The sequence below is a fragment of the Zeugodacus cucurbitae genome, chromosome 5 (assembly GCF_028554725.1).
Source record: "Zeugodacus cucurbitae isolate PBARC_wt_2022May chromosome 5, idZeuCucr1.2, whole genome shotgun sequence".
Classification (NCBI taxonomy): Eukaryota; Metazoa; Arthropoda; class Insecta; order Diptera; family Tephritidae; genus Zeugodacus; species Zeugodacus cucurbitae.
Window position 1 is genome coordinate 58,393,495 of NC_071670.1, and position 23,236 is coordinate 58,416,730.

The following is a 23,236-nucleotide window of genomic DNA, read 5'->3' on the forward strand; positions in this document are numbered from 1 at the left end:
ACGCCGATGATATTGATATCATCGGAAGCAACAACCGCGCCGTTTGTTCTGGTTTTATCCCGCATGGATAAGGAGGCGAAGTGAATGGGTCTGGAGGTGAATGGGTCTGGAGGTGAATGAGGACAAGACGAAATATCTCCTGTCATCAAACAAACAGTCGGCGCATTCGGGTCTTGGCTCCCACGTCACTGCTGACAGTCATAACTTCGAGGTCGTAGATAATTTCGTATACCTGGGAACCAGCATCAACAACACGAACAATGTCAGCCTCGAAATCCAGCGCAGAATAACTCTTGCAAGCAGGTGCTACTTTGGACTGAGTAGGCAATTGAACAGTAAAGTCCTCTCTCGACGAACCAAAATCAAGCTCTACAAGTCGCTTATCATTCCCGTCCTGCTTTACGGTGCAGAAGCTTGGACGATGTCAACATCAGATGAGACGACACTAGGAGTTTTCGAGAGGAAAATTTTGCGTAAGATTTATGGTCCTCAGAACATTGGCAACGGCGAATACCGCAGGCGATGGAACGATGAGCTGTACGAGTTATACGACGACATTGACATAGTTCAGCGAATAAAAAGACAGCGGCTACGCTGGCTAGGTCATGTTGTCCGAATGGACGAAAACACTCCAGCCCTGAAAGTGTTCGATGCAGTACCCGCCGGAGGAAGCCGGGGAAGGGGAAGGCCTCCACTCCGTTGGAGGGACCAGGTGCAGAGCGACCTGGTTACACTTGGGATCTCCAACTGGCGCCGAACTGCGAAGGAGAGAGAGGGGTGGCGCACTATCGTCGATTCGGCTATAACCGGCTAAACGGTTGCAACGCCAATCACATACATACAAGCTTAAAACCAATATTTCCTCATAACTTTAAGACAAGAAACCATCATCTGAACCAAGTCTACATAATGGGCTACCTACATATTAATGAAATTTGGGTTCTGTGAATAAAATACATCAGGATTGTTGAAGATTTCCAATAAACAGTCGTCTCACTAATAATGAAAAAGTGAAAACGAGCTCTTTTATGCGATAAATATAACCTATGAAGCCCAAGAATGTGTGGGCTACAGTTTTGTGGACCAATATTAAGGTATATATGAAGAGTTTACATCCATTTCACTCGTTTCTTTAACTCATCTTGGGCATAAATAATTTAATACATTCCATTTGAACCTTAGATTGCTATTGCCTATGCATCGCTGAAGTTTCTGTATTTATAGTTCTCCACAATTAGGTCAACAAATCACAATATACAAGGCGATACAAGGTTAAGACTAAGTATCATAAAAATATGAAAATCATTTTCAACTTCAATCGAGCTGACACAAAAGCTCAATATGTAAGATCAAAATGGTATGTAACGAAAATCAAAAATGTTGTTGCACAGTGTTATTTCACTGTATGAGCATTTAAAAAAACCTTCTGCTATTAATTACTTCTAAAAAATTGCCACCAACAACAATTGCTATTTAAATGGAAGCTTTCATTTCTAATGGAATATGACACGTTCATCAACAGCTGACCAGTACCGCCGTTCGTTTAATTACACATACACATGCATATATATATATATTTAAAATTTAAAGTAAGTACTCACATATATGCAGACATATACACTAGTGTGTGTGTGTGTGTCTTCTTGTAATCCATTCATAAATGTTCACTTCACTTCACTTCACTATACACTATAATAACGCTAATACATTTCTAATTAAATTCCCTCGTTGCTGTTGCTGTTGTTGTTTACAAAGTTAAGATACATAACCTCAACACGCTGAATTGTATGTACGCCCACACAAATGCACACATCTAAGCCAAACATTTGTGTAAGAGTGTGTCAGTGTGTGTGTGGCGCCAACAATTACCCGTACTTTTTACCGTTATTACAATTACACATTGGCCCGCCATTGCAGTTTACCGTGTGCTCAGCTGTACCGACGACATTTCGACGCGTTGACACTGACGGCGCTCCACAATGACCGCCGCCGTTGGCGCCGACTAATCGGCCGCGGGTCATACATTCATTGCATAATAGACGGAACCTTGAGCGGCGGCGGCGGCGGCGGCGGCGGCTGCTGCGGCACTTTGTTGTTGTTGTACCGCATTCGGTGGTGCTGGTTGCTGTTGCTGCTGCTGCTGCTGGTGTTGTTGTTGCATCTGCTGTTGTAATTGTTGTTGCTGCTGCAGTTGTTGTTGCATTTGTTGTTGCACTGTGGTTGCCTGACTAGCGGTCGGCGACACCATGCTGTGACAATCGGTATGCGACACCGCAGCCGCGCCTTCCGGCACACCACGCTCACTGAAACCCGGTATGTTGCCCTCCTGCGCGAACTGATAGCGCTGCGCCATGATGCGCGGATGCGGTGGATGCTGATGTTGATGCGGATGCGCGGCGGCGGCGGCTGCTGCAGCAGTGGCTGCCTCAACGCCCACCGCTTGTTGCGCGTGTTGCTGCGCATAGTGTGCGGCGTGACCGCGTCCGGCCATCACGTGCAATTGCATGCCGGGCAGCGCATAGCCGATGGGGACGCGTATGGTCTGCTGGGTCACCTGCAAATGGCCAAAGGTCAAATAGAGTTTGATTTAGCGTGTGACATAATAATAGTGTGTAAACAGTTCAGCGTCATTAGACGACGATTCGGTGCACACCTGTTGGTATTCCAGTATGTTTTGGCGTTGTATGTGCGCCATTTTCTGGTCCATATTGCTGGCGGCGGCGAATTGTGAGTACGTCTGTGCGTTGTAGGGGATCAACACCATTGTCTGGTGGTAATTACGCAGCGGTGGCGGTGACTCCGGACGTCGTGTCGGACTGCGTGCATAGTGTCCGTAGTGTTGCTGCTCGATGGCGGTGACACTTTGGCAATTTTGCGCCGCGTACATCATGGCCGCCTCGTCTTGGCCCTGTTGCATAATCGTTTGGCGGAACATGGCGCCGCCTGGTAGTGTTTGGTAGTATGCCTGTTGCATGCCGGCGCCTTCGATGGGCAAACGTTGTTGCTCGCCAGCACCGCCTTCGGTGTAGAAGCTCCAGGTGCGTTGTTCGGTTTGTTGTTGGGCGATTGTGTTGGCCTGCATTTGGACTGCTTGTGTTTGCTGTTGTTGTTGTTGTTGCTGCTGTTGCTGTTGTTGTTGTCCCACCATCACCTGGGAAGGCGGTTGTGGCTGTTGTGTTTGCTGTTGCTGGTTTTGTTGTTGTTGTAGCTGTTGTTGTTGTTGTTGCTGTTGCTGCTGCTGTTGTTGCACAACATTAACAGGATGTGGCACATTTTGTGGAGATGGATTCTGTGAGATCTGCTTAGACATGGAACTGGTGGAGGACTGCTTTGGCAGCGTGTAGCTCTTGATTGCCTGGTTGATGGGCTGTGAAGGGGGAAGAATACATTATTTACTTTACCATAATCATAAAAGTGAGTAGAACGAGGGGAGGATAATATTTAATTTTATTTAGATGGATGCATTTAGTCAACCAGTCTGTCTTTAGTCTGAACGAGCTTTGAAACAAAATGTTTGGTTACGATAAAGACGTTCTTTAAAGAAGTATACTTAGACCTAATCTCATAAATTTCGTAGAAGAGTACTCGAGGTAACGAATAACCCCTAGCGAAACAACTTTGGTCGATCGCACTCTGAAAAATCTCAGAGACTAATCATAACTTAAGTAACCAAAAGTTATACTCTAGCCCAAGTAACTCAGCCTAACCTTAAATTTAGGCAATGCAAAATAGGAAGACATAAAGGGAAGGAAACACTATTGAGTAAACTTTTGAATAAAGTTCGTCGAGCAATTAACATCTCTAACACTTCTCCGTCCGAATTTACAGCTCTTTAGAATAACATTCGACTAGTGAGTCTAAAAAAAAAATAAACCATCCCATCCTTACCTGTCCCACTGCGACACTGGGCATCTGCTGATTCAATTGCTCTTGCATTTGTTGCAAAATCTCATTGGTGGAGCTGAATTTCGGTTTGATGCCACGCACCGATGGACGCTTATTAAAGCCATAATCGTTTTGCTCATCATCATCAGAGCTATTGTTGGAGTTCTCGTTGGTGTAGCGCTTCTTAATCTTCTCCGTACGGTTGGCCTCCTGCTGTGCAAATGCGGCCAATTCATCTTGCTGCTCTTGTCCCGGTGTGCCGGCAATGACATCGGGTGCCACCTTGCGTACCTCATCGGGACCGCCAACGCCAACACCAGCCGGTGTTATGCCCACTTGTTCACATAAATTGGCGCCGGCCAAATTGAATTCGGCGAATTGTGCATTATTGACCGCATGACCACTGTGATGGGCCGCAGCCAGAGTGTAGTAGGAAGAGAGGTCATCCTTGTTGCCAGCCACACAAGCGGTCAACGGTGCCAGGGTGGAGAGGAATTGGCGTTTCGGCTCCACTTGACGTGGTGGTGTGCGATGTATTTGGGTATGTACAACGGGGACTTGTATGCCCATACCAAGATCGGGTGCGGCCGGACAACGGCATTCCTGCAATGAGAAGCGATTATGAGAAAATGAAAATTTGGTTTTGTATGAATAATGCTGAAAAGGGAATGAGAAATACCTGAGGTATAATGACTATGGGATTCTCTTCCATCTCCAGTATTTTGTCTTGCTTCTTGTCGCGGTTGAATATATCGGAAATCTTTTTGTAGGCCGATGAACCGCTTGACGAGCTCGACACAGACGAACTGGGTGAGAAACTCTTATCGCTATTGCCGTTGGCAAACTTCTGTGGATTCTCTTCTCCCATGGGACTGCCACGATGTGTCAATTCACAATTTGCTTCCGCTGCCAATTTCGAGCTCTCTTCATCGCCATTCTCTGCAGCGCTATCCTCATTCGTTTCGTCAATGTCACAGGTCAACTGTTTGATGCGTTCCTCGAGTGAAATATCGGACTTTACAGCTTTTTTCCTAGTGAAAGTAAGAGAACAAAGTTTATTTTGTTAAGTAAGAGAGAAAGGTTGGGAGAGCTGATAAAAAGGCATGTCACTCACTTGATCAACGATCGTCGCAATATATTACGCTCAATGCTGCGTCTTATGGTATCCGTATCACCACAGCCGGGTAGATTTGGCACCAAACAACCAGCACGCTTGGACTCATCAAACGCGCGTAATGCTTCCGATGTCAGCACCGGTGTTTGGTGAGCGACGCTCGGGAACAACTGGCGTACGGCGGAATTGGGACGTAATGCGTTGTTGAATAATGTGGAATGTTTCTTGATCGGTATGAGTTCGTTTATCTGATTCTCCCCTTCAGCGGCGTCGCCAGTTGTCTGACCCTCACCGTCAACGGCCAAATCTTCAGTGACGAAGCGTACCGAACGCTTTGTAGGGCCACCCTCATCCTCAGATGTCGTATTATTTTGGTCATCCGACTGAAAGATTGAAATGGCATTTTAATATTTCCAAAAATAATATACGCGAAGTCTAAGAAGAAGTTAATATGTATTCTAGTAATATTATAGAGATCCATTATATATTATATCATTCTGTTGCTCCAGATAATTCTTTTGAGGTTAGAGCATGGAAGACATGCCGTCTTCCAAACAATAAATAATGAAAGTTGTGCATCCTCACCTGCGACATTGAGTCCTGTTTCCACAATTTGCCACCCTTCAGAATACCGCTAATCTGTGTGGGCGACGACTCCTTTGGTGGTATGGGTGGCGGTTTCTCCACATCGTACACCTCACCGGCCACAATGGGCGGTTGTTGTGGTTGCTGTTGCTGCTGCTGCTGTTGTGTTGGCGGCATCGGTTGACCGGTAGTGGCCGCCACTATGGCACCGGGCTTCGCCGGTAATGCTGGTGGCAAGAGATCAGCGCCGCCCGTTACATCCTCGCTGGCCTCACGCACGATACGCCGCTCTGTTACTGTGGTCATAGTGGTAATAGTTTCAACAACAAAACGTTTATTCTTCTTGGCATTCAAACGATTATCCTTTCTATCTTTGACTTTATTACATAATATGTACGAGTATGTATGTTTACACGTTTAACGATTACAACATAATTACAGCACAATTACATGTACGAGATATTTTCATTTTTTTTTTTGTTTTTGTTTTTCAAATTCAATTTGTTAGTATTTGTTGTGTTAGTAAGACAGTAACATTATTGTTGTTATTGGTTAGTTAGGTGAGTTCAGTTGAGTTAACAACAGTTAGAAGCGCATAAATGACGTTGCGTTGCGAAGACGCAGACATAAGCGCGCCAAAGTGAGTTCACCACGTCGCCCATAGAGGTGGTTACGGTAGTGGTACATACGATATGTAGCAGATCACCCCCATACAAATGTGATTTGGCAGCATAATGAGAATTACATACATACAAACATTACGAATATCTACATACCAAATATTTGCACTACATAGCTATGCATGTACGAATATGTCTGTATGTATGTTGGGTGTGAAAAGCGCGTTAATTATAAATACATATACAGGTACATAGGTTGGTATGTTGATATGTATGTATTCAGCTCATGCAGTTGATTGCGGTATGCGGAATGCGGTATGCGGTATGCGTAATGCGAAATCGGGAATGCAACGCTGTTATGAATGCTTCATTAAATGGCTTATGCGTATGCGTTTATTTACAGCATCGAAATTATACATATTTATGGAATTACAATTACAGAAAAAATGGCGGTGTAAAAAGCAAACCGAACGAAAATTATAGTGTAACTCAATTAATATTTGCCAAAGCGCAAATTATACATAGTTCAATACTTCTTTTACCCTCACTTTGATTTATGCTAGAGTTGTGATTGAAATAATGTGAGGTTATGATTTTTGGGAAATATTTACATGGAGTAAATTTTTATTTATACCAATACTAGTTGACGCAATATTTCAGACTATGAAATGAAAAACGTGTTTCTAATATATCGGGTTTCGAAGTGGAAACAATCAGAGATAAACATAAAAATCTTTCCAGTCGTTCTTGAGTAATGTGCAAATAGCCCTCCTGTGTTTTATTTATGTACAAAGATAAGGTACGAAAAATATATGGTATATGGCTGTTTGATGACAACAGCTGATCTTATTGAATTTTTTGTAGCCAACTTAACCGCTTTACCGTTATATATTAGGTCTACAACTTTGCTTCCGCCGTTTTTTTTGTATAAAAACGGTTACAAATGTCGATGAGCCTCAGCCGCACTTTTCTTGGAATTAAAAAAGAAAAGCCAAATTTCCCGCAAATGTCGAGAATTCGGCTCAAAAAATGACATTTTCAGTTGAGAATAAGTTTGGGATGCAAACAGATCTCTACAAATATGTTGTTGGGTTAATGTTGACACAAATGTCCAAGATCGATATAAAACGATTTAATCGATTAAATCGACCAGTTCTTAACCCCAGAGACATCTATTGGAAAACGGCGGAAGCAAAGTTGGAGACCTAATATTTGATTTAGATCGGAAACAGTATTTTCGGCATATTTTACTGTTTTACTATCAAAAGGGTTGAAATGAAGTCCAGGCAAATTATATGATGTGTACGGAGAAGAGTGTTAATCAAAAAATTGGTTTGAAAAATTTCGATTTTGAGGATGCATCCTGGAAGATCACTTGTAGCCGATGTGGATTAAATAAAGTCGTTGGTCAATGCAAATCTTGGAAAATGCGAAAAGGTATTGGATCAAACTGGAGAATATATAATTTCATAAAATCGTTTTTAAACTGTACTAAAGAAAAACTAAATTACCTGGTGAACGAGCCAATATATCGATGAGAAAAAGAGTTAGTAGCAGTCAAGTGAGAGAATTTAAATATTTCTATAAATTACGCAAATTAATGAAGAAATACTACATATTTCGAAAGAAGGATTCTCTTGTTTGCCAAAAACATTTTCTTTAACAAATATGACAATTTTGGCGTCAATTCTTCTAGGCAGTTAGGTTGTCAGCTTAAACCAAAAAATCTTCATGTAACAAGCCCTACCCTACGGCTGGTTCCTCGGGTGACAGCTGGTTATTTTATATATGATTGAAAGACCGTCCATAAAAGTTAGATAGAAGCAATATACTATGAACATTCCCTTGAACAAAAATCTTTATCGGTACTTTAAACTGTAAATAAGACTTTTCAAGCAGTCTAATATCAAGATGTAATGAATGAATTTGTTTAGACAATGAGCAGGACTAAAGTTTTGCTGTTTTTGGTATATAAAGCATTCCAGTTTAAATAATACTTTAATATACTGTTCGTCTAACTCCACTACACTTAACCTCAAATTGATCGAATGGATTTAAGGTCAATATTGTAAAGTTTATAGGCAAATATATCACATACAGTTAAAATGGTTGGATCTGCCGCACATTTGGTTGTGTTAGTGACTCATAGCGCGAATAACGGTAATACAAAAAGCAAAAGTACGCATGATAATTGAAATGAAAGCCAACAAAATACCAACAAATACAAATACAAAGCGAAGCAAAGCATATACACATGTGTCTAACCATATATGATTTGGTACATATGTATATATATATATACTAAATAAATATTAATGTACGAGTATGCTACAAATACAATATACAATAGATATACATGAGATATACATACAGCTAAGGTAGGTAAGTTAGTAAGTAGGTAGGTAGTAGAGCTCATATTTCATTTCATACCTGGCGATGGTTTATACTGCGATTGTAGAACGTATTTGGGACGCTCTTCGCCGGCGATGATTTCTTTCTGTGTGATGCGACGTTCGGGTGAGCTGGTGTGTAATGGCAACAGTGCAACGGCCGACACGCCGAGTGGGGTGAGCTCCTCTTGGCATTGTGGTGAAGTGCATTCTACACGTTACAATACGAGCGAGAAAAAAAAATGAAAATGAAAAGAAAAAGAATAAAAAATGAATAGGTGAAATCAAAAGTTGTGACACAATCAATGATATTATACATATGTATGTATGTATAGCTTAAAGGCATTGCTAATGAATATGCACTCGAATGAGTGTGTGTGTGTGTAAAATATACAATATACAGTTGTAAGTATCTAAATAATTTTAGCGTGTTAAATACGGTGGTGGTGGATGAATGTCTAAATATTTACAATTAATTCGAGTTGGAAGAGAGAGTAAATGTATCGCGGTGCTGATGTTTTTGTACAAAAACAACTCAAGCATTTCAAAATGAAAATGCTACTGCAATTGATGGATGCACAAGGCAGAGTGAATATTTCAAATTTTTTACAACCCCACCAAATGCATACAATTACATATGTACATACATATGTATATACAGTTATATCTACGTTTATATATTAAAATGCTAATTGTTGCATACTATCAAATGCGTTTGTTCGACATTTTTTGATGCACTTGGCTTGCACACGTGCGCGCGGGTATAAATGAAAATAAACGCTTCAATGAACGAGTGATTGAGTGAACACGCACTGCTTGCCTTACTCTGTGTTTCCCCCCACCCAGAAATATATGTAAAATTTCAAAAATCAAACATATGCATTTCGCTGAGCGGAACTCTGCTTGAAGGCATCTGCCTGTGATGTCACACAGTTGAGGCGTGGTCGGCGGCGGAGCGCTGACGCGTCATTAAGGCAATTTCGGCAAATGATTTTCAGGGTTTGGTTAGCACGAGCCACGAGTGCCTCTTGACCGGCACAGCAGAAGCGCAATTTTACGCTTCTGAGGGTCAGGCCAAAAAAAAACAAATTAGCTTGCAATCTGTTTGCATGTCGAAGTGTGGGTGAATATACTTCAAATTGACATTCCAGCAGAAAATACAGTGCGTTTCATAGGAGTAATAAGTAAACTTCTCGCAATAGGTTTGATGCATTTTGAAAACGATTTTCTTTTCAAAACCATAACTGCTTTATTAGAAAATAAAAATTTCTGAAGCAGAAGATCTAGACAGAGTCAAGGTTTTTGACTATAAAAATATAAAACAAGTAAGGAAGGGCTAAGTTCGGGTGTAACCGAACATTTTATACTCTCGCAATTTATTTATTTAACTTAATTAATATTATATAATACACAATTTGACCCAAATATTCGTCATATATATTGTATAAAGTCCATTGAAAGTTGGAAACCATAATATTAGGTTAGAAGCACCGAGGTCCTCATGTTCGATATATGGGGCCTTGACAACCTATGGTCCGATTTCGGTTATTTTTAGAATGGGGCTGCCACACTATTAACATATTATTTGTGCAAAGTTCTGCACCGATATCTTCACTAGTACTTACTTTATATAATTTTCACAACATATCATTGGGATGTAAGGAAACTATTACAAACCAAGTTTCATTGAAATCGGTCGAGTAGTTCCTGAGATATGGTTTTTGACCCATAAGTGGGCGATGCCACGCCCCAGACTTTAAGTGTTTTCGGGTTTTCGCCATTTTGTGGGCGTGGCAGTAGTCCGATTACGCCCATTTTCGAACTTAACCTTCTTCCAAGTTTCATCAAGATATCTCAATTTTTACTCAAGTTACAGCTTGCACGGACGGACGGAAAGACAGACATCCGGATTTGAACTTTTCTCGTCACCCTGATCATTTTGATATATATAACCCTATATCTAACTCGTTTAGTTTTGGGTGTTACAAACAACCGTTATGTGAACAAAACTATAATACTCTCTTTAGCAACATTTGTTGCGAGAGTATAAATATTATAGATTCACAGTTTTTATTTTCGAACGCATTTTTCAACGTTTTAAGGTTAGTATTTGAATTAAAAAATAATAATAATGAATAAACTATTAAATGAAATCTACTGTATTTCGCAGGCTTTCAGAAAAAAGGGTTACAGTGCAATGAAACATGACATCATCGAAATAAAGCATTAAACAAATATCTCGTTCTTTAAAAATTCCAGGAAAGGCTGTTTAAAATTTTTAAATGTTAAAAGCAATAAGCACTAGTTACGAACTACTCCAATTTTCATGTATTCCACATCTCTACCAAAACACATTTTACATTTTCTGTTTTTGAACTGTTTTTTTTTTTTGTATAACATTTACTGAAATAAATAATTAATTTGTACCCACATTTCGTGTTTCATAAGAATCTAAAGCCACCCTAAACAACATTTCTTAACTACATCCATTTCGAACCCCTTTTTAAAGTAGTCACAGCATGGCGACTCCTTTCCCTCACCACTTATACACATATATACATACATAATGATATAACTGCCAATAGCTCACCCTATGTGATCGTGAACGCCATATTTGTTTTTTTTTTTGTTTTTGTATAGCATTTACTGCTATGCGCAAATCATAAATCAATCAATTAGCGAACGTCGATTTGTTTATTTAATAATCGAAGCGAAACAATGACGTTGCGCAAATCTATTCATGTCAGTTGACCAAAATTAACTGCAGCCAACTTTGTGTGGGTTTATTGGCGTTTCTCATTTTTTCTATTCTATTTTTTCGCTTCACTTTTTTCTTTCTTTACAAAAGCACAAGGTCAAAGTGGAAAAAAAATCGTTAGATGCTGACACATAATTCATGTGAAAAGACATATGCACAAGTATATATAAACGTATGTTTCGTAACTGCGCATATGAAAATTTCTATTGCTAAATCTACAACGCAAAAAATCTTCGCTTTATACGCCTAAACCGATGCTACACTTATGCATAAATATGTGTGCATATATACTGAGAAATTTGACTTGGAGATATCTAGTTAAATACTTTGCTGTCGATTGCAAAAATTGCTGAATTTTCATTTCTTCAGTAATTTCGGCGTAAATGCACTTCTTGGTAGCAATTTACAAAGAAATGCCTTTTAAAGGTTTCTGAAAAATAGTGTTTTATTTTTTAGATCATAAATTTATACTTTTATATGAATATAAAACACGTAGGTTAGGTTAGGTTGTATGACTACTCTACAGAGGGAAACACTCTTAGACTAGGAGTGACAGCGCTTTGTCGAGCCTGAATCACAGCCTCCACCCTCGATGAGTTATTAAGACTCGACAAAGCCCCTGAACCTACTTCAAATCTGCAGATATTTTTCGCATCTATTTCCACTGGTTTGTGCGTTTATTCAAAAAGCGTGAAATATTTTTTTCTTGTTCTCGCAAAGGCAGAATATTACAGAAGAATGTGATGAGAACATATACACAATATATCATAAACACGTAAAATAAATAGGTTCCATATGGCTACCCGATCTAAGCAGGGTTAGATCACCTGAACAACAGTACATTTACTCAAAATTGTCTTCTCTATATAGAGTAAGCTAAACTTTTACTTATCTAGTATTAAGTTCGTCATATTAATCATATCAATCATATCTTACTCGCATGCAATGAGATCGCGCTTAACACTAACCATTTCTCTTTGCATGAATCTTCAAATCTACGCATCCAACGACTATCTTCTATGGATAAACCGAAACGCTTTTCCTTAGTTGATGAAGTCTTCAGATATCTAGTATATATTGTGAGATCAAATTGATCCTTCAATTTTGCTGACAAGAAAATAATTTTTATAAGGGTAACTTCTTACACGCAAAAGCTTCTCCTAAAATCAAGAAAACATATGACGGCCCACTTAAGTGAATTTTTTGAACTCATACTAGGAACTCGAAAGTTTTTATCTTCACTTCAGAGTTTGGCTTCAGAACAAGAGAACACTTTAGAATACCTTGATAAAACGTGCTTTGCATCCGAAATATCCAACCCCGCTTTGAATTTCTTTTCTTGGAATGAATTATTTTCTGTTTCGGATATGTGTCTGAATGGATATGTGTCTTTTTATTTCTGTTTCGGATATGTGTCTAATTTTTTCAAGATCCTTAAAAATGTTTAATACTTTTACATGCTTGTATTACAAATTAAAAAGAAAGGCTCATCAATAATTGAACGATACGAATTGATCTCGAGTAATACTCGTTTCAAATTAGTACTCCATTGAGAGTAATATAAATGTATTCGCTTTAAAGTCGAAATTAACTTTATAAAATAAGAAGTATTGCACCAAACTAATGTTTTCGGGGGAAGTTAGTCTCAAAATCGAAATATTCGAAAAAAAGCTTTTTTAAATAATAATTGTTAATTACAGGACATAGTTACAAAAAATTTCAACACAAAATCTACTCATTCTTCTTAAGCATTGAACGGTATATAAAATTTTTCGGCCATTTCTTTTAGATGTCTAGGCGTAAAGCACAAAATTCCACCAGAATTCGATTAGAAGTTACCTGAAGTTTCGCTATCAGTGTCAATGTTGCCAGCGGACAAAATAAAAGCAAAATAACAAAAATATATATTTAAAACAGATTACACCAGGTCTCCAGCGAGCGTTTGAACTGCAGCCAAACGACAAAAATTTGAAAACAAATTATTCCCCAAACTGCGGAGTGCCGTTATGGCCAAATTCAATGTTCAGTGTTCATTTAAGGCGGACACTGCGGTGCTTGTAATGTCAGCAGAAAACAACAAAAACAACAACGGAAAAATCTAACCACATAATTTGCGATTAATTGAAATACCGAGCAACTGGTACATTCACCTCCGACAGTTGGCAGTGTGTCTGCCCACAGGAGACATCAGCGGAGGAATTGCAGCAGCCCAGGCGAGCAGCTGCAGTTGTGGGCGCAGCCACCAAAGCAGCCAGCGCACAGTAATCACAAGCCAGACTGAGCCGAGCTCGAATGCTAATGTTGCGGGCGGGAGACCCGCTGACAATGTCGAGAGTCGTGCAGCTCAACCAGCCAATGGCACATCATAATTTGCCAACAAAGTCGTCGGCTGAATGTTGTCAGACTAATTGCATTGTCACCGCAGGTATCTAACGTAACCACATGCTCGAACTTCCATTAGGAAGCGAGCCACACACACGCACGCCCAGAGGAGACACGCAGAAGAGGCACTCAACTGTTATTGCTGTGCTCGTGTGCACAACATCCGGTGATTTTCGACGGCACAGACACCTTACGGTTTACAGGTGTTCGAGCAACAACAAAAATAAAAAGATATACAACCAAGTCTATGCCATAAAATAGAAATACGATAGGCTAGAACGAATGGGTAAAGAGGGGAGAACGGAGAGTCGCAAAGTGATTAGTTGGATTGGTGTATTTACCTGTATCCTGGAGCTGCTTGGCCGCACACTCGGCACATTCGGCGCACTCGGTGCAAACGCCAAGCGAATCGTCGTCAGGCGAATGTTGTGCCGTCGGTTGGTGATGTTGTTGCTGCTGCTGCTGTTGTTGTTGGTGGAGTTGTTGCGCTTGCTGTGCTATTTGTTGCTGTTGTTGTTGTTGCTGCTGCTGCGCTTGCTGCTGATGTTGGTGATGCTGGTTGAGCGCAGCGCTGCCCACTGGCGGCGGTGGTGGTGGAATTTGGTTGTTGTTGCGTGCAGCCAACATGGCGGCGCGTTGCTGCTGCAATCTCTGTATGACCTGCAGCTGTTGAATGTGCTGTGCGCCGAAGATGTGACCGCTTAGCGCGCCGCCAAGCGTATTCTTCAAGCCATTGTCCTTGTAGCCGTCGGGTGGACTCAGTGCGGCCTCGTCAACGAACTCAATGGGTGGCGCATATTTGGGACTCTGCAAATGAGAGAAATCGAAATATGAAAAAGTGGATAAAAGCAGATACAATGAAAATGTGAGGTTGCTCAATAAAATTATGAATTAATATTAAAATATGAACTGCTACCAAGAATGAGATCCAGGACCTTCTAGGAACATCAATATCTTCTTAAATAAATTTTATATCAATCTTCTTCGTATAATCTTCCTTCTAAAACTGTCTGTTTGAACTCTCTCAGCCTAAATTTTGGTCAACTTGATTTATCTTTATTCCTCTTGATTTTCTATAGAAATAAGGAACCATACTTCATTCCCTCAGTCATTATTAATACTTGAAGTATCCCTCGTCAACTATAACATCTTCTCATATGGTATATAGTAGAGAATGGATACTTTTTAGTGTCAGGTTTATCCGCTGAGAATTGACTCTGGCTACAGCTGAGTCAAAATTGATTATCCGTTGGACATAAGAACAAAGATATGTATATATGGTATAACATTGGTGGCAATAGTCACTTAAAATGTATGTCGATCCCCAAAGAATCCTAAATTTTTACTTCGTTATACGAAATCGAAATCTACGCAACCTTAACTACAATCCATCACAAAACTATATACAGTGGTACCTCGACATACGAGTGCCCCAACATACGAGTTTTTTGAGATACGAGCCGACGAGCAAGTGATTTTTTGCTTCTAGTTACGAGCGAAATTCGAGATACGAGTCCGGTTCGGTCAGAGTCAGAGGAGGAGGTTATTTCTACAAGTGAGATAAAGGTGATCTTAAGAATGTGGGAGAGAGTTTCACAGTTCGTTCTTATTATTCAAAACCATGTAACAAAAATAACTGGGGTGACATTTTGGAGGTTGAAACGGATTAATGGTGAACTATCGTTCAATTGTTTTGTATGGGCAAATTTACTTCGAGACACGAGTAATTGAAGATACGAGCAAGGTAGCGGAACGAATTAAACTGGTATGTCGAGGTACCACTGTATACTAAAGAAATAACGTCTTAAGGTCTATATGTCGGAACATACATTTTTTGCCAATCCAGTATTGTATGTGATGTGATTGGCGTTGCAACCGTTTAGCCGGTTATAGCCGAATCGACGATAGTGCGCCACTTCTCTCTCTCCTTCGCAGTTCGGCGCCAGTTGGAGATCCCAAGTGTAACCAGGTCGCTCTCCACCTGGTCCCTCCAACGGAGTGGAGGCCTTCCCCTTCCTCGGCTTCCTCCGGCGGGTACTGCATCGAACACTTTCAGGGCTGGAGTGTTTTCGTCCATTCGGACAACATGACCTAGCCAGCGTAGCCGCTGTCTTTTTATTCGCTGAACTATGTCAATGTCGTCGTATAACTCGTACAGCTCATCGTTCCATCGTCTGCGGTATTCGCCGTTGCCAATGTTCTGAGGACCATAAATCTTGCGCAAAATTTTCCTCTCGAAAACTCCTAGTGTCGTCTCATCTGATGTGGACATCGTCCAAGCTTCTGCACCGTAAAGCAGGACGGGAATGATAAGCGACCAGTATTAGATCATCGAAAACATACAGTCGATATCCGAATCAACGCTTATTACCAACTGACTTGATTCCATAATAACTAAATATAACCGAGACAAAATGTGGGAATATCGAAAGCGATCATAAAATCGTTTAGATTATCATTGAACACCGCAACAAACTAAGAAGTACAACTAACTGAGATCTTAACCTATATCATTTGTACAATCGAAAACCTTGCGAAACTTTCTAAGGTTCGAATCTTCATTGTTTTGGCAACAAAAAAGCGTTTCAACTTTCTCGCCTAGCCTTCTACCATACACGAGCTCTCCTATACATATAGGAGTAAATATCGTCAGTGTTTGCTTAAGTGTTCGTTGGTTGTTAGGCATCTGTGACCGGAAAATTAGGATTTCCTGTCAGGCAATTATAGTCGTATGAATTTTTGATGTTCTTCGCTGTTAGTTGACGGCGGCCAGGCCCCTACAATGGTGTTACTACTCAGCGACACAATGTAATGGCGAGGGCGACGCTGACTATGATAACAATGGGAGCACAGCAACAGTCGCCAACGATAATGTGGCATATACTCATTATATATGTATGTATGTATGTATGTTTGTAAGTAAAAAACGCGCTGAAGTCATTGTACGACATTTCGCTCAGCGCAAACGGATGAATGGCAACAAATTCGCCTTTGCAGCGTGTGCGAAATGCGGTGTGAGCGATGTGCCAGCCAAACTATTGTTGTAATACAAGGAACACATTCACGTACAAGCCTTGGTTGTCTTGCAAAAACACATATATATGTATATATGTACATATGTATTTATATGTACTTATGTATGCGCACGTGTATGTGCAATGGCTAAAACGTGTTGGTCAAAACTTTTTTTTTGCACTACTTTTCTGCCATTTTTGTTCGACTACACGAGTACACCAAAAAGGGATTGCAAAGTGGCATGGCTCCTCTAATGTTGCTGCTATTTGCTTTGAATTGTCGTTGGAATTGGTGACGGCGCTTTGCATCCCTTTCACCATTAAATATTTAACATTATTTGCCGTTACTTGACTTGAATGATTGTCATGCTGTTGTTATAAGTATATACATAGATATACATATATATACATATATACAAGTTTTCCCTACATATAAACTAGTATAATATAGATTTAGTTCATCTATAATGTATATTTGTATTTACATAAAACAAAGTGAAGACGAATTGGGAAAAGCATTTCAATTATATAATTTTGTCAATAAGCCTCCTTTGGTTCTCTCCGGACTAAAGTAAAGGCAAATACTGGAATTTTGACTTATTAAGTTAACCTTTCAATTACTACATGAGTTCATGAAAGTTTACCCATTTAAGATTGAATCACATTTTCTTGAGCGCTCGTAAATATCAGGTGAAAGTCCAGTAAATAATAATATGCCTTTAGATACATATTTATGGAAGAACAAAACTACAAAATCAATCAAAAACGAGAAAAAACGTTAACTTCGGCTGTACCGAAGCTAATATACCCTTCACAGGTGCATTTCTTTTAGTAACTATGTGTTTAACCCTTTCGCGGACACACGAAATTTAGTAAATGTTATCAGAATGACACATGCATTTATTTGGCTTATAAAACCGATAATTGAATTCCGATTTCAGTTTTGGTTTTATGGTTTATTGAATATTTAATTTTTACTCAAAACAAAAAAATTATAGTATGTCGACATACACCGACGTGTCCTTGTTAGGGATTTTGATTTGTTATAGGGACACGTCGGATATGCTCGACGTCGGACAGAGCCGACATGTCCTATTTCATTTTTTCTATGTCGGCATATACCGACGTGTCCAATTTAAGCCATTCGTTGTGTCGGATTATGCCGACGTGTCCGCGAAAGGGTTAGGCAAATCTAAAGTCGTAAGAAAAAGTTATAAGGTTATATAGCTAACCGATTTGAACAATTTCTTCGGAGATTATATTATTACATTAAGCAATAATCCATGTCAAATTTCGTGAAGATACCACGTCAAATGCGAAAATTTTCCATACAAGCCATTGATTCCGATCGTTCAGTTTGTATGGCAGCTATATGCTATAGTGAACCGATCTGAACAATGTTTTCGGAGATTAAATTATTTCTATGAACAATAACTCACACCAAATTTCGTGAAGATATGTAGTAAAATGCGGAGCTTCCTTCTGGGTGTTATAAACTTCGTGACAAACATAATATACCCTGTTCAGGGTATAAAAATGTAATCGTTAAGTAAACTTATAGATGTTCTCTTTATAAAAGACCATCGTGAAGAAATATATATAAATTCTACAAGCGCAATAATGATGATTTTTTAAACTGAATCGTTATAAGAAATTTCTAATTATTGAAAATATACTACATATTTGCATACAAAGGTGAAACTTTGGCAGGAATACTTCACTTATATTTCTAGAACGCAATAAATAGCTCCTTAAGGTACTGGGTAGCTTACACTAAGAATATTTACTGATTTTGCGTGTTTTAATTTGAATGCAGACTAGAAAAATCAAACATAAGATATGTATAAAGCTTTCAATCGTTTCAGGGAAAATAAGTATAGTCCTATTTGACACATTTCTAATTCAACCAATGAGATATAGAAAGAAGCATTACCTTAATATTAGGATTGCCTAAGCTCACTACGACTTTGATCTATAAAAATGTTTCTATGAGTTCTTTCACAGAGCATTTGTGATCAAGATATACATACATATATGTTTGTGGTGTGTTCAAAAAATAACGTGAAGGTTAAATGTATTTTTATGAGCATTGTGATTTTTGTTTCTTAAAAGCTCACAATTCGTTACTTGTTCGTGACTGCCTGTCTAAAAACAATTATTTAACGATGCCCCAGTCTCCGTGTCCTATTTCCAAAAGTAAAGATAACCTTAAAGAGTCGTTGTTTTACAAGCATACGAGAAATCGATAAAAGAGCCATAGGCTATGCCAAAAATCGAGTTTGTGAAGGAAATGATTAGAACAAGCGCTAGCATAAGTGCATAATATCAAATGCGGGCTATTTTGAAGGCGACAACATTAATGTAGGCGAATGAATTAATATATATATATATATTTTTTTTTTTTTTTTCAAAAAAAGAAAATTCCCTTTTTTTAACTCATCTCGTAATTATTAAAAGATCTACACATAATCTTTTTTATTAGAGAAATCATATTAATTACACAACCACACTTTATATTTTGCTCAGCTTTACTTCGATAGATTTTTTGGCCAGATTCAGAGTTGGAACGATGTAAAGAATATGTGTAAAATGTTTATGGGTTCCAAAACATTATTCGCACTACCCTACATTTTAGTCGTTTTTGACAAAATCGAAGTAAGGAAGGTACAGTCAAAACCTTTTAAATTGAGCCTGGATAGAACCTCCATGAAGAGCTTATTAAAGACGGAAATGAAGAAGATATCACTACAAAACAAAACAATTTTGAATGTTGGTTAGTATAGTCTTTCGAAAAAGGTAATCTCTGCCAAATAGGTTCAGAAAATGTTTTTTTTTTCTTTTAAGGCCATCAATGACTTGAATACTCATGGAAAGGTTAAGTAAGCTAATTATTAGTATAATCCTAGAAATCTTTTAAATTCTGGTCGTTCGTTGGTTATATATTTCAGCCAGAAATATAATTCACATACATATATGAGATCCCCGAATCGAAAATGGGTTAATTTGCCAAAGTTTCCAGATTTTTGATGGAAAGCTTTTTCCACTCTGAAATGGCTTCGGAGATTTGACAAATTACATCTAAAGGCGTTCACTATCAAAAAACCAAAACAACGGTCAGAAAAATGTACCAATTTGAGGTCCTCCGAATTGATGATATAAAAACTAGCTTTTAAAGCCAGTTATTTGCTTTCCATGTACAACTTAAACAACGAAACTATTTCTTATAAAAAAAAAAAAAAAAATAATAATAATAATGTATGCATAGTTAAAGAAACATCAAAGTATTTCGCATTTATAATTAAAGAAAAACATTGACATTATTTAATGCAGCACGTAAACCAATTATTATTTCAGTACACATTGATTGAAATCACATTATATGAGCGAGCAATGCCAGCATTGCAGACGCATAACAGTCACCTGATGTGGTAATAATTTCGAAAACACCAACACACAAGCAGCAATCAGTTTGCACCTGCAAATGTATGTACTAGACACACACACAAAAAAATATTGTTAACGAGCATTATGTGACACTAATCGTGGTGATGGAATGTCAAAAGTCAATAGATGCAATGCATGCCAAAATGTGATAAAGCAGATTCGCTCATTTATTGAACACATTAAATTGTGCATACGTGTGTGTGTTGGCGTGTATACTTATATACAGTGAAGCATGAACTCATGTGTTTGGATAACTGGATATACTGAAATATATGTCTATATAAATATTTGTTCATCTGGATGCCAGTGAAAATGATTTTTCCAAAAATAACTTTTATGAGCTCGCAGCATTTTCTTATAAGCGAATCAGTGATTACAACGTTATCCTTGGCTCATTGCTTGCTCCTTTAAATTAGCAGCCTTTTACATAATTACGCAACATAACCAAAATGTAAGCGTGTGTATGTAATGCCAGTTACTCACAATTGGTTTACAAAATATTTAACAAAACTACGTATAATAAATTCACACACATGAAAGCGAGTCTCAAATGCATTTTAATCTCATTAACTGAACAACAAAGCCACAACGCATACAAGCTAGCCAAAAGCTAAGAAGACATAATACATACTATTTATACCATAGACACTGGTATCCAAGTACAATATATAGTATTTATATCAAGTACGGACAATTTATATACAGAGAATGGAAATTGATGTTCGTACATCAGAGAGTATTTATGTATGTGCGCGCTCGTTGGCAGTAGTTACCGATATTTAAAAGCAACAAATTTGCGGCCGAATTGTGTAATCTTCCAAATAAAGCAGTGAGTATGTTTTACATAACTGTAGTTTAACCCATAAGATAATAAATTGGAGGCAACCAAGATTAGTTGATTCTTAACATCAAGTATTGGAACAGCTCAGAAACTGGTATCGAAAAGATCATATATGCATGATAGCTTACATTGTCAACAAAATCTGTAATAGCCTTTTCGCACAGCCAAATTAATTTAATACATTAAGATTATACGATCAACTGTTACAAATTTTCATTTTTGATGTTCATTAGAAGTTGGTAATAGCGTTCTTCGACAGCCAAATTAATTGATCAATTAAAATTTTTTATTGAGAAACCCTTTTTTGCCTTTTATACTGCCGGCTACTCGATAACCGATCAGCTGATTAATATTTTTTAGCAGCGACATCGACCTTTTTTTATCAAAAAATTTAGCCAATCGCAGTCAAAGAACGTATATCGAAGTCTTTGTCGCAGAATTGCATTTGATTTTCAAGTCGATTAAAATTCAATTAAAGTAAATGTAGATTTTATTTTGTATGGTAAATCGATTTTAAAAAGCGTTTTAATCGAGCAGAGGTCGGTTAATTGATCAATTAACTCCTGTCTAAAACCGCTTTAAGTTTCATCAGCTGATTGCTAATATATCAATAAACACAGCCAAATTTACAGCGTAGACAACAACCCGCAGAGCTATATTCCAGTTTCAACTCGATTTGTATTCGATTAAAAACTCATGTAGTACAATATGATTTCTCTTTTGTATAGTATAGGGTAAATCGATCTAAATCATCGCTTTAATCGAGCAAAGGCTAATTGATCAATTAACACCTGTGCGAAAAGGCTATACGAATTTATTTAAGGTTTTCAGAACTGACTTTTGGTAAGCTGGTTCTGTTCATATTAGAGATGAGCATATTATCAGATCTCTTTCTCTTGAAAATTTCTTTAACCTTTAACTTAGAGAATTTATCTACTAAACAGTGAGATGATCATTCCGAATGATGAACTGTTATACAGGTTAAAGTGGCCTTGTCGTTCTGAAAGCTTTCACTTATGAAACATTCGAACTGTTCAACATTTTTATTACGCGGCTCTTTAGTAAAGTTACCAAAGCAGTGATCTGATATACATAAAGTTCAAGCCATTCAAAGTCATCAAATTTAGTTTAAGATCGAAGTATTCAAACTTTATGTTCATTATTTAGCTGAAGAATTATTTTTAGAAAAAAATATGGACCGTGGCGGTTTTATAACAACGATTCTCATTCTGCACATAATGTGTCTTGAAGACCTATGGGCTAACCGACTTGACGAAATTTCCAAAACCCCAACGGTACCCAACCTGAAAACCGTATATCGTATATCTCTGTACAAAGGGCTCAATCTCGAGAGAAATTTTTTAGAGACTTCTACTGTTTTGCACTCTTTTCTAAGACACCAATTCTGATTATTTAGCTCATCATATAGGGTATCTCAAATTTTTTAGAACTCTCATTATTGGATATTGACTAGATACTGATTGAGAATTATAATATATTTTTAAGTGATATATTTGAAATGATGAACTCTGAATGGTTTCCGAACATTCGTTTTGAAAAAGCACTGAAAATAAATATTTATGTACAAGATGTCCAAACTGCGGTAGTCCCTTTTGTTCCCAGAGCAAATAATAAATGTTGGTAGGTGTTCACATGTTTAATTTGTTTGCGAAATTTATCGAGCACGTGCCAAGGCTGGGTATAACAAACTACCGACGCAACATCCTTACTACCACACACATACACTCTCACACACACACACACTCACAGATATCTGTAGATACCCGAATATCCCACACGCATAATTAAGTAGAGTAGAGTATCCTTTGGGTCTTATGCAGTAGCTCATATTTTTACACAGTCGGTTATAACTCAAATGGTGTGTGTAAATGCTAATGCATACATGCATTTATGCCAAGTGCGGCTGTCTGTGTGTTTTTGTTGTTGTATATGTGTGTGTAAGTGTGAGACTGCAATCAGCTCAACTCAACTGAATGGAACTAAACTGAGTTGAACTGAAATTCCTTGGAAATTCTTAAATGAACAACAAAATAATAACGTACAACAATGCTGGCAGTAATAGTAACAACAGCTACAGCTACAACAACAACAACGCATAACAAAAGTAACAACCAACAATTTTGTTAAGTATTGTACAAACAGTTTTGTTTCCTTTCTTTCTTGTTGTTCTTGTTGCTGCTGT

General features: G+C 38.3%; 1 protein-coding gene across 1 annotated transcript in view; it reads right to left on the minus strand.

Moving 5' to 3' along the window:
* Positions 1–670: 670 nt before the first annotated feature.
* The window catches only part of LOC105210044 (uncharacterized), a 71,615-nt gene continuing 49,049 nt past the window's right edge, over positions 671–23,236 (minus strand). The window contains exons 3-10 of the mRNA XM_054231292.1: positions 14,076–14,541; positions 8,635–8,805; positions 5,585–5,880; positions 5,000–5,382; positions 4,565–4,916; positions 3,889–4,488; positions 2,654–3,367; positions 671–2,554 (exon numbers count right to left, since the gene is read on the minus strand). Of these exons, the coding sequence (XP_054087267.1) occupies positions 2,018–2,554; positions 2,654–3,367; positions 3,889–4,488; positions 4,565–4,916; positions 5,000–5,382; positions 5,585–5,880; positions 8,635–8,805; positions 14,076–14,541 (3,519 nt within the window). The 3' untranslated portion in view covers positions 671–2,017. The remainder of the gene's footprint in view (positions 2,555–2,653; positions 3,368–3,888; positions 4,489–4,564; positions 4,917–4,999; positions 5,383–5,584; positions 5,881–8,634; positions 8,806–14,075; positions 14,542–23,236) is intronic.